The 11,006-nt window shown below is 32.4% G+C and overlaps 1 protein-coding gene across 8 annotated transcripts; it reads left to right on the forward strand.

Annotated features, from left to right (window-relative positions):
* Window positions 1–5,423: 5,423 nt before the first annotated feature.
* Window positions 5,424–8,834, forward strand: LOC141591958 (uncharacterized). Of its 8 annotated transcripts, none has more exons than XM_074412485.1 (10): window positions 5,424–5,652; window positions 6,014–6,085; window positions 6,214–6,261; window positions 6,552–6,617; window positions 6,694–6,744; window positions 6,981–7,039; window positions 7,189–7,311; window positions 7,728–7,843; window positions 8,272–8,318; window positions 8,462–8,834. In XM_074412485.1, exons 5-9 carry the CDS (start codon window positions 6,717–6,719, stop codon window positions 8,276–8,278), a joined length of 333 nt encoding a protein of 110 aa, XP_074268586.1. In that variant the 5' UTR covers window positions 5,424–5,652; window positions 6,014–6,085; window positions 6,214–6,261; window positions 6,552–6,617; window positions 6,694–6,716; the 3' UTR covers window positions 8,279–8,318; window positions 8,462–8,834. The 8 variants fall into 8 exon arrangements, 6 of the variants coding, with proteins under 6 accessions (XP_074268586.1, XP_074268582.1, XP_074268584.1 ...); XM_074412486.1 differs by having other exon boundaries at window positions 5,465–5,652; window positions 5,898–6,085; window positions 8,272–8,314; XM_074412481.1 differs by lacking the exon at window positions 8,272–8,318 and having other exon boundaries at window positions 5,920–6,085.
* Window positions 8,835–11,006: the final 2,172 nt, after the last annotated feature.

Genomic DNA, 11,006 nt, shown 5'->3' on the forward strand with positions numbered 1-11,006 from the left:
TTTTTCCAAGAAACTTTATGTTGAAAAAGATGAAGTTATAACTAAATTTAAAGATTGATAAAGTGTAAGACAAATTGAAGATTCGGAGATGCGAGAAAAGAGAAAATTGGGAGAATAGCAGAAGAAGTTTGGATAAATTTGAATAAAATAATGGTTGATCGTTCAATTATTAAAGGATAGTTTGATATGAGTTTCATGCTTTTATTTGGTTGGTAGAAGGTGGTCGTAATAAAGGTGATGGCAAAGAAAAAGGTTCGGCTCTAAGGAGTTAACGTTTAATCAAGAGTACGAGGTTCTGAAACCGTGATAGAATAAGAAAATAAATTCCATAAATTTATTTAATCACAACGAAGGGTATTTGTAATGAGGCTTTGAGATCAGTAAGATATAAATTACTTGAGATTAAACATAACAATACACTAACAAATTATATAGATATTAGAGTATAGAAATCCTTATTATGCTTAATTGACTAAAGATTACACGACATATAAGAACATGTAAAATTGGTGATACACAATTTTGTAGGAATCAAATAAAATTGTTGCTTTTTTTATATATTGCTACTCGTATATTATATGAAACTGATTTCAGTTATACGAAAATGAGCTAATATAGAAAATTTCAACAAAGTCGAACATGTTTTAATGGTTGAGGCGATGATTTAGGTTAATTTCAATGCGAGATAGGATAGTTGGGTTTCATGGTGATTGTAGGTTAGGTAATTTTTGTGATGGTGGCGAGTTATATGGGTCTTGGGGAGAATGAGGTCTATATTTTGGCATTAGTTGTTGATAATGATGGTGGCTTATTATAGGGGTAAGGTTTAGAACGTTGTAAAAGAAGATGGAAGGGGTTGATACGAGATTTTGTGTTTTATGTGTAGAGAGAACGAGTGGTCAAGGGTAAGACGTTAAGCTAAACAATTTTCTTCAAAAAAATACGAATGAGTTTGATCGTGGATTGTAGAATTAGTTGTCATTTTGAAATTTCAAAAATATTTTTTTTTTCTACGAGTTTTCTTATTTTTATGTTGTCTAAACACTAAGTTGGTTATTGATCTATGATGTTGGTCATTTCATTTTATTTTATAAAATATCTACCAGGTAAACATTTTAATATAACAAAAACGAAGAACGTCCCGTATAACACACGAGTTTAAGGCTAATTCGTAGTACATCACACTACGTGATTGGAATAATAACTATATAACCTATTTCCTATAATTGAACATTTCTCAAAATGATTTTTTTTAAAAAGGAATTGTGTAATAATAGAGAACTTACGCACCAATGTAGCTATATAACCATACCTATTTATGGTAAACTTCAAACAACATCGACAGAGAGAAAAGAGCATGACATTTCTTCAAATGACTTTGAACACGGAAAAAACAAAAGAAAAAAGATGACCATAAAGATAAAGAGGTAGCCCTTTTTTCTTTGTGGCATTAATCTCAAAATTCCATCTAATAAGGAACATGAATTATTCGGGTCGATTCCATCGACCCATATTCTTGTTACTCGTATGCTTGTTTATATATCCGTCCATGTCACATGACACGAAAAAAGCAACCAAACTTGTCAAGGAAATATGTCTTGAAGTGGGGACAAACAATACAAGTACTGCATTGCAGTATTTAATACAGGGGCAGTCCAAAATGCGGATACAAGATTTCTAGCATATTATACAAGAGATTTCGCGGAGAACAATGCCACGGATGCCATACAACGCATAAATTCGGATCTAATCCCGTATATGCCTGACCCGTATGTTCAACAAGTCCTTATAGTGTGTTTGGATGCATTTACAAAATTGAAGGATCAACTTTTGAACCGGGTCAACCCGATGATTACGGCTGAAGCAAACTTTCAAGAGGCCAAGGCTTGGGTGAATTATGGCATAGGTTTAATGTATAGTTGTAAATCGGTTTGCACGGCTAAACAACCTAGTAATTGCCCTTTGACAAAAAATGTTGATAATACACAAGATGTTTTAAAGCTACTTTCTATTGTACTTGATCTTTTAACCGAAGGTTATATTTGATTTCAAAATGAAAAAACAAATTGTAAGTTGCCCCACATAACCTTAAAGAGATGGTGCTTGTTACAATGGAATTCACTATTCCAAAATTGCCCGTTTTTTCAGATCCTGCATATCCCACATTTTATTTGCCATTTCATGTTTATCAAGTATCTACTAGTCAACTAGCAATCGAGTCAATTTATTTTGGTTTCATATATTTTATCGTCTCTAGTTTTTTTCATGATGTTGTCTCTCTTACCTTTTGCCCTATGTAATATGGGTTTTAAAAAAATGATTATGATTATGATTCATGAGGTATTTCATTAATGAATTTGTTAACAATTTGATTAATTTTTTCTCTAAAAAAACAATTTGTTTAATTTATCTTGGTTTCATATATTTTATTGTTTCTAGTTTTTTCATGACGTTGTCTCTCTTGCCTCTTGCCCTATGTAATACGGGTTTTAAAAAAATGATTATGATTATGATTATGATTCATGAGGCATTTCATTAATGAATTTGTTAACAATTTCATTATTTTTTTCCCTTAAAAAACAATTTGTTTAATCTATGAAAAGAATAGGAAAAAAGAGATTTTTTTTAGAAGAAGGGTAGTTGATGGAAATATTATGGAAAAAAGTCCATGAAAGAGTAATCTTTGTCCATGAAAGAGCAACTATGAAGAATATTTGTTATCGAGGTTAGACACAAAAGCAAGTAATACGAGTAACAAACAAGCTTTTTGTTAACAAACATTTGTTTTTAAGGCCGTGTCTATTTTTAACTAAATTTTTTTTAGAGTGCTTGCTACCCCGTACTCTTAATCATGGGTTCGCCCCTGATTTAGTGCTTCTTCATTCTATGATGATGATCACCCTTTTCTTTATGTTGATTAATACTCGTTATTTTATGTTTTTTTTATGATAAACTAATGCATTTTTTGAAATATGCAATGACTTTGAGCAAGCGTTGAAAACTTAAATTGTAACGGTAAGTTCATCATATTTTTACTCGTCATATTCACTCTCAGTTCTCAAATGATAGTCTCTATATAAAAAAAATTGTTTAGGTGTTCTCGAGGATCAACAAACCTGATAATCACTTATATATTACTCTATACTTTATACGAGTACTTCATTGACCTTATTTTACATGAATTCATTTTTCAGAAAATTTTTCTGCTAAGTTTTCAACCAACTTCACGGTGATAGATGTTCAAAAGTTCAAGAGGATCAAAGACCGATGGTTTTGGTGATAATTTTATTTTAGTTCTACAAATTTAAAATTTGCAGGTCAGTTTATGGATGAAATTGGGTTGCACTTGATGGAGTAGCAGATAGTTTATCTTTTTACAAGTTTAGTTGAAAAACTAACAAGTCATCAGAGTACCCTTTCAACTTCATTACAAATTTTAATGACGAAAAAAACATAAATTATAGAGCTGTTTCATACTCAATTATGTTTGTATTATTGTTCTTTCTTTTTGTTAATATTGAAAAAAAAAACACACAAAAAAAAAAAACTCATGTGCATCTTTTTTTGTTTAACACAAATTCTCATGTAAGACGGTTTTACACCTAGGTTATTGTAAAACCGCCTTTTAATTTACCTAAAAACCTTGTGAGAGTTAGTTATTAATTAAGAGACTATTTTAAAGGTTATTCGAGTAAATAATTGGTGGTTTACATTAATCTTTGCACAAAAGTGCATCACACCCCATATGAATAAAGTTGTATATATTATGTCACAAGTTAAAATTAATATGCGTGATTGTGTGGTGCACTGATAACTATACCATCGTATAACTTTATATCTTCTCATGTTATGAAACATAATGTAGTAGAGTTTTAAATCGCGCATATGTAATTCAAATGCCGGGCACTCTTTTTGGTAAAATACCGGTCAAAGTTGTACTTGATGAATCAAATGTGTGCACACCCTTATAAGTCTATCTTTAACGATAGGGTAAGGACAAGGTTTTGGGATAGGTCTAAGAACATAAAAAAGGAAAATTAAAATAAAAGCTGGAACTAGTGCCAAACTTTGTCTTCTACGGAACGTGTGGAACTAGTTTTAGCCCACTTTTCATATGCTATGTGGCTTCATGCTATTGGTAAGAGTGTTCATATGGAGCCTGATGAGCATGCCTTCCTTAAATATTACACTAAATTGCTGGGGGTCAGCCAACCTACTTCACCAGTGCACTCCCCAACTGTGAAGACAAGGAAGCTAGTTCAACAACAACAATGGGCTAACCTTCTGAAAAGAACTCTTAAGAACTCTTTAAGATAATATTTGATAGACTCAAAAGATTTTGGATTGATATCTAAGTTCAAATGATGCCTTCTATTTATAATCATATATTCACTACACCATATGTTAATCTTTCGATATGAGACAATTCTATTATTTATGCGTTCAATGTGGGACATATAACATACTAATGGGTGTCTGGTTGACTTGTTTAGAATGGATTGAATCTATTCAAGTGTTTGGTTGGGTGATTTTAGAGAAGTTAGATAGTCAATAGATTCTAACTCCATCTCAACCCCTTGGAAACTCACACCCGGCCACCTTCTCCTCTTCAATAAACTTCATTCCTTCCCCTTACTTATTTAGATTGAGCTAAACAACTTTGAGATGGAATGGAGTTGAAATATCATACATCTATGATATCATACTACGTTCCATTTTATTCCTTAATCTCGAACCAAACGACCCCTAAGAAGTATATCATCTTTAATATGTGGAAATAATATGAAATCTATATTCCAATAATAACATTTTTTTTATCATGAATCTAATTATATTATTTTCATAATTTTTTTAACCATATAATAGGATCATCTCATCTTATCAGGGTCGGACCCACCTGATAGCAAGGGGTGACGTCCGCTATCCCAAACGTAAAAAGATCGATAACAGATGGATTTTTGATATCCCAAATATTGCTGAATAATAGATAAGTATATATATGCATATTATAATATTATATTACACATGAAACATCAAGTAGTTTAATGGTAAATGTTTTGGTATTTTACCTATGTGTCCGAGGTTCAATTCACATTATATGCATATTCCCATGCTTTGAAAACCGTATTTTTAGTTCTTTAATTTTATTGTATAGAGTTTATTTTTGATTGGTGGCACTAGTAGAAAAAACACCTATTGCGTCAATCAATTTACATCGGTTCTACAAAAACTGACGCAAAAAGTACTTAGTTTTGGCGGGAATGCAATTTTGCCCTATAGGTAAGCTTAATGCGTCGGTTCTTTTAAAAAACTGACGTATATAATGCGTCAGTTATTATGAAAACCGATGTATTTGATCAAATACATCAGTTACATCACTAAACCGACTTATTTAATGATACGTTTTTACATCAGTTATAGCTAAAACTGATGCAAATACCTACCACTCACATATTAACTCATCAACACGAGTGCCTTTCCCATTCATTCCTTCAACAAAAAATTAACACTCCCTTTCCTCCATTCCCACATTCAATCGATACCCACCGCCGACCCACAGACGGCTCGCCGCCGACCCACTTACGACTTGCCGCCGACCCCAGTGTCGCCGTCTCACCCTCTTCTACGCATCTAATTCCTAATTTGATATTGGTATGGTTTTTACTTGAGTTTTTTGTTGTAAGTTCTTTTAATAAGGTTTATTATTGTTGTTTACAAACAATTTTGTATAGTAATTGATTTGTTAGTATGAATTGAATGTAAATCTAGAATTGTGTTATGGTTAGGGTTAGGTGAAATTGGGGGGTTTCTATTTTGATTAGTTGGTTTGGGTGGGTTAATTTATGCTATGCTACATTAATGTTGTTTAAGGTTTGTCAATTTCATATGTGTCTTAGTGCATAAACGTTGCTCGGCTAGGCCCGCTGCCTGCTCCTTGCTATGTTCCGACCTTGCAAAACAGTATTGAGGCCTGTCTACTTGTCACTCAAACTCATTAAAACTAGTGATTCAGTTGATTTGATTATGACCATGTGGGCACTCCAAACGAGCTGATGCAACTGGGGATTTATCTGCAGCCATAGAGGTGGATTTTGCCAATCAATATTGCTGAAAACGCTGCTTCTGTTTTGTTTTGCAGCATGTTACAGGTTCATTGTTTTCTATATGCATTATGTTTATCCTATTATTAACTTTCTTCAATGATAAATGCAGGAAGGAGATAAATAAGGAATCGAAAAATTCAGTAAACGAATCGTAAAAGTATGTTATCTCTATATGAGAATTTGATTACAGCTTTTAAACTTCTTCTGGGGGTATGCAACTTTGTGATTTAGTAACTTGTCGCTTAAGAAAATAAACCCTCACCAACTCTATTTTTTCTTTTAAGAAGTCCGCCCTTTTGTTTGAGGGGAACAGATGTAGGTTTCTTAAATGTGTAATTTGCAGCTAATAGAGCAAAGGGCCTAACAAAAGTTTGGTTGTGACATTGCCTAAGACCTTTCCTAGCACAGTGGTCTTACACTCTTACTGGTCACTCTCTAATCTTGCAGGTGACAAAACAACACAACGAAGACTGTTAGAAACTACTGGGATTAATGGGAGTGCCTGTGGTTGAGGTGATTTTTCATTATTTTTTGTGAATTTTTTTCCGTCAATTATTTTTTGATAAATCTGAGTTTTCTTGTGGTGCAGGCTCCTTCTGAAGCCGAGGCACAATGTGCTGCACTTTGCAAGAATGGAAAAGTATGTATTATAGCCATATTATGGACCATTACCCTTTACTTTTGGCTGTTATACTACTTATGCGTGAATAAACGTTCTGATAAATATAGAGTGGAATTGTGTTGCAAGGACACTTGAAGCATAATTGTTTCTTACGTACCATGATTATCCACAATATATAAAATATGTGATAGGAATCACATTATGTATGTCAACGTGTTTGCTCAGTTAACATTACTTGATTTTTTTTCTTGCAGGTTTATGCGGTGGCTTCCGAAGATATGTTGGCGTGTTAACCCTCACACTGTCACTTTTAGTATGATACCGTTTCCTTTTTAAATGCGTTATTATCAAGGTTGTGAATACACGATTCATTTAACTATAGCAATGTTGGGTTAGCTCGTATTTTGTGTTCAGTATTAGTTTGATGATTTAATAGCTTTTCTTCCCTTCTGAAACTTTTAGGCATGGATTGAAATCAGAGTTGCAGGACATTTGGGAGACAGCTCCTGGGGTTCACAGACCGGCGCTACCCTAAGCTTCACCTACGAGGGTGGTACAGCTGGTACCTCGTTAGATATTGGGCAGGTAAACAAGCTTGAATCACCTTTTCTGTATATTCAAATGGAATATTGTCCTAGGTAAACTTTTATGTCTACTCTTGACTAGTTTTCACTTTGCTTCTAAGCCAGACTTCTTTACTTTTTGGGTGACCAGTTCTTTGCTTTGAACAGTTTTGTTTTACCCGATGGGGACAGAAGGGGTGTCCTTGGTTGTTATCATTAATCTACTTTGTCGTTGCTCCACTCATATTTGTACCAGCTTATTAGCTCAGTTATGTCTCCAATGACTTTCATTAATAATTAGAGGTTTTCGTCTTCTAAAAACTCGGTTCTTTCTTTTGTTCTGTCTAACCTTTTGGAGGATGCTGGTGTATTTTTTTGTTACTAAGATAATGAATGATTGCAACAATTACTTAGTGTGGTTGCTTGTCGAATTGTTAGATCTATAAGAATGAAATCCATCATTATGGATCCTGGACTCTAACTTTCAGAAAAGACTGGGATGTTCTACGCCACTCAGAAGCTGGACTTGCTAACTGCTTATTAGATCATCTCAGGTACTCTTTCGAGGATAACTCTTTGGTGAGGCTATCTCATTATTTATTCTACCTTCATTCTTAGTTGCATCGCTCAATTGGATTGGCTCGGTAAATTTCTACTCAGGATATAAACAAGACTTGATGAGATTGCCTTATTGCATTGTTTGGATAGGATAATAAGAGGGGGATAGAGCCATGGAGGGGCGGTATGAGTATGGGATGGGGGAGGGAAAAAGGGTGTTTTCCCGTCAATTTTTACTATGTTAAAAACAACTTTGAATTGGCTTGTAAGAGGAAAAACGTTTCCCTCCCAACTTAATATGTTATCCGTCAATTTTTACTATGTTAGATCCCTCCTTTTCCCTCCAAATCACTAACTAAAAATGTGTAACTATTTCATCTTTTATAGCACTCCTGACCTTGCTACTCACATAATCTGATCTTAGGATGTGAACAAGGGTGCTGGAATGTCCTTTTGCTGAAGCCTAAGTAGGTTTGTTATCTTTGTCAACTTGTCCCATTTCACACTTCCACCTAGCTATCATTAGTCATTCTATTCACTTTTTAGGAAGGTCATCTATCTCATTTTATCTAAAAGGTGCATACTCAATGACTATTTTTGTGATCTATATGCAGGTTCTCCAACCTCAGCATTGAACCGCGAGTGCATACCAGAACCAACAGTGCATTAATCAATGAGGAGTTGGCTATCGAGTAGATTGGATATTCCTAGATAGGGTCAAGGCAAGAGAGGGTTGCCAGGTGATCTATGTATTCTTCTACCACTCCGATCGAGCACTATTGGCATGAGTATGTCCGATTGAGACTTTGAGTTGTGTTAGGTTTGTGGCATCGAATTTGAATTGATTTATAGTTTTATGTAAGTTTACTAGATGTTTAGAGAACATTTAGTATAGATTAGCTTAGTAACAAAGACGTTTGTTAGATTATTTATACATTGGATTGTATTTGGAACATTGTTGGGTTGAATGAGATGTAATGTTGTTTACATGAGATGTATTTTTATTGTTGCAGGATTTTAAGTTTTGGTATTCGGATTGTGAGTTCTATATAATTTCAGCAACAAATTTTTATATAAAAAAAACATTAATAAATTGCGTCCGTTTTTGAAAGAAATGATGCAAATGAGAAATTCAATTGGCCCTAAAAAAATATCAATTGCATCAGTTATAACAAATGACGCAAAAAATAAAGAAAGTGCATCGGTTCTCTATAAAGAACTGATGCAAATGCTGAAGCATTTGCGTCGGTTGTACATACAATTGCGTCAGTTTTTTAAACACAACTGACGCAAATGGTTCTTTTTTGCGTCAGTTTTTAAAGCACAACTGACGCAAATGGTGAACTTTTTGCGTCAGTTTCACAACTGACGCATAGCAAATACGACCCCTCAATATACGTCAGTCCAAAACCGACGCAAAAGGCCCTCTACAACTGACGCAATAGGGGTTTTTTCCATTAGTGTGGTTTACAAAGCAAGTATAAAAAAACTTGAGGCATAAAACAAAAGTAATAAAAATTCGCTAAATTGCAAGATAAAAAAATTAGTCGATAAAATAGAAAATAATCATAAATTAAAAATAAATATAAAATGGAATTTGAAATTTCAGGTGGAAAATAACAAAATTTAAGTTATTATGCAAGCAGTCATTGTACTATATATTTATTTGTAAATTCGATTTAACAAGTTATGTATGTTTTTTTCGATCCTAAAATTTATTGATATATACGAATTGAAATTTTTTTTTGCTACCCCATATTTTAAATCTTGGGTCCGCCCCTGCATCTTTTGGTAATTTTCCGACGCTGGACAATTTTACTACTTAGACACTATATATTAACAACACCTAAATATTAATGTGGATAAATAACATACTACGAAGTAAGAAGTACGCCATCTTTTTTTGCACCTAGTTAGACATCCAACCCGATTAATACTATACTATGTTCATACGTTTTTTTTTCTATTTTTTATCATAATTAAAACATATGCAAATGATAAGAAATTTATACTCTAATGATAACATTTTTTTTATCACGAATCTAATTATATAATTTTCATAATTTTTTTAACGATACTTTTGCAAATGAAATGTAAAAGTTTTTATATAAAAATTATAAACAACACCGAATATAATATAGAAAATATATATTATAATATTTAAAACATTCTCCACATTATTTTTATATCATATTATGGAGATAATGATACAAAATCTTAACTTTTAAGAACTCTCAAAGAAAATACTTGAGAGACTTAAAAGATTTTGGGTTGATATTTGAGTACCAAGGATGTCTTATAATCATAGGATCAGCTCACCTTATGTTAATCTTTCGACGTGGGGGAATTCTAATATTTATACGTTCAATGTAGAACATATAACATATTAAGAAGTACATCATCTTAAATATGTGCAAATTATATGAAATCTATACTCTAATGATATCATTTCTTACTACGAATCTAAATATATTATTTTCATAATTTTTTTACCGACATTATTTTGCCAAATGAAATGTATAAATTTTTATATAAAAATTAGAAATATCACTTGACTATAAAATAGGATACATATATTATTATAGTAATTAAAATATTTACCACTTTATTTTTTACATCAAAAATATTATTTATAATATTTTCCTAAATTAATTTGTGATGATATGGACAGTCTAGAATTACTTGAAAAAACTCTCTTTTATATATAGACTAAATTTAATGCCGATGCGATGCACGAACCTATTTATAGTCCTTTGTCGTGTACAATGTTAACTAAGAAAATGCCTAACAAATAGAGTATATAATTATAGTCGAATATTAATCAATTTGTTTTATCCATTAACAATATATCTATGCTTAAATAAGTAATCTAAATACTAATTTATACAAGTTTGGACCGATATCGCTCGAATTCTCAACTTTTAATATGAAGTAAAAAAACATAATAAAATATGTACCATATTTTCTAATTTTATCAGTTCAAGTATTCCGACATAATTTTTACCCTATACGCACATTATTGAACAAACTCCAATTAAAAGTAAACAAATAATTGAGTCAAGGGAGTAATTTTTAACCTATACTTTCAATCTTAACCAATGTCAGCAAATTTCATACTTACCCGTATAAAGCCATGATAATTGATAAAGTCACGTGTAT

The sequence above is a fragment of the Silene latifolia genome, chromosome 7, assembly GCF_048544455.1.
Source record: "Silene latifolia isolate original U9 population chromosome 7, ASM4854445v1, whole genome shotgun sequence".
NCBI lineage: Eukaryota > Viridiplantae > Streptophyta > Magnoliopsida > Caryophyllales > Caryophyllaceae > Silene > Silene latifolia.

Excerpts from the sequence above, each read along its gene's own strand:
- LOC141591958 (XM_074412481.1), top strand. The coding sequence starts at position 6,717 with ATGTGCTGCACTTTGCAAGAATGGAAAA. Across the intron at positions 7,040-7,188 it reads CCCTCACACTGTCACTTTTA|GCATGGATTGAAATCAGAGT; the intron begins GTATGATACCGT and ends TGAAACTTTTAG. Across the intron at positions 7,312-7,727 it reads CCTCGTTAGATATTGGGCAG|ATCTATAAGAATGAAATCCA; the intron begins GTAAACAAGCTT and ends TCGAATTGTTAG.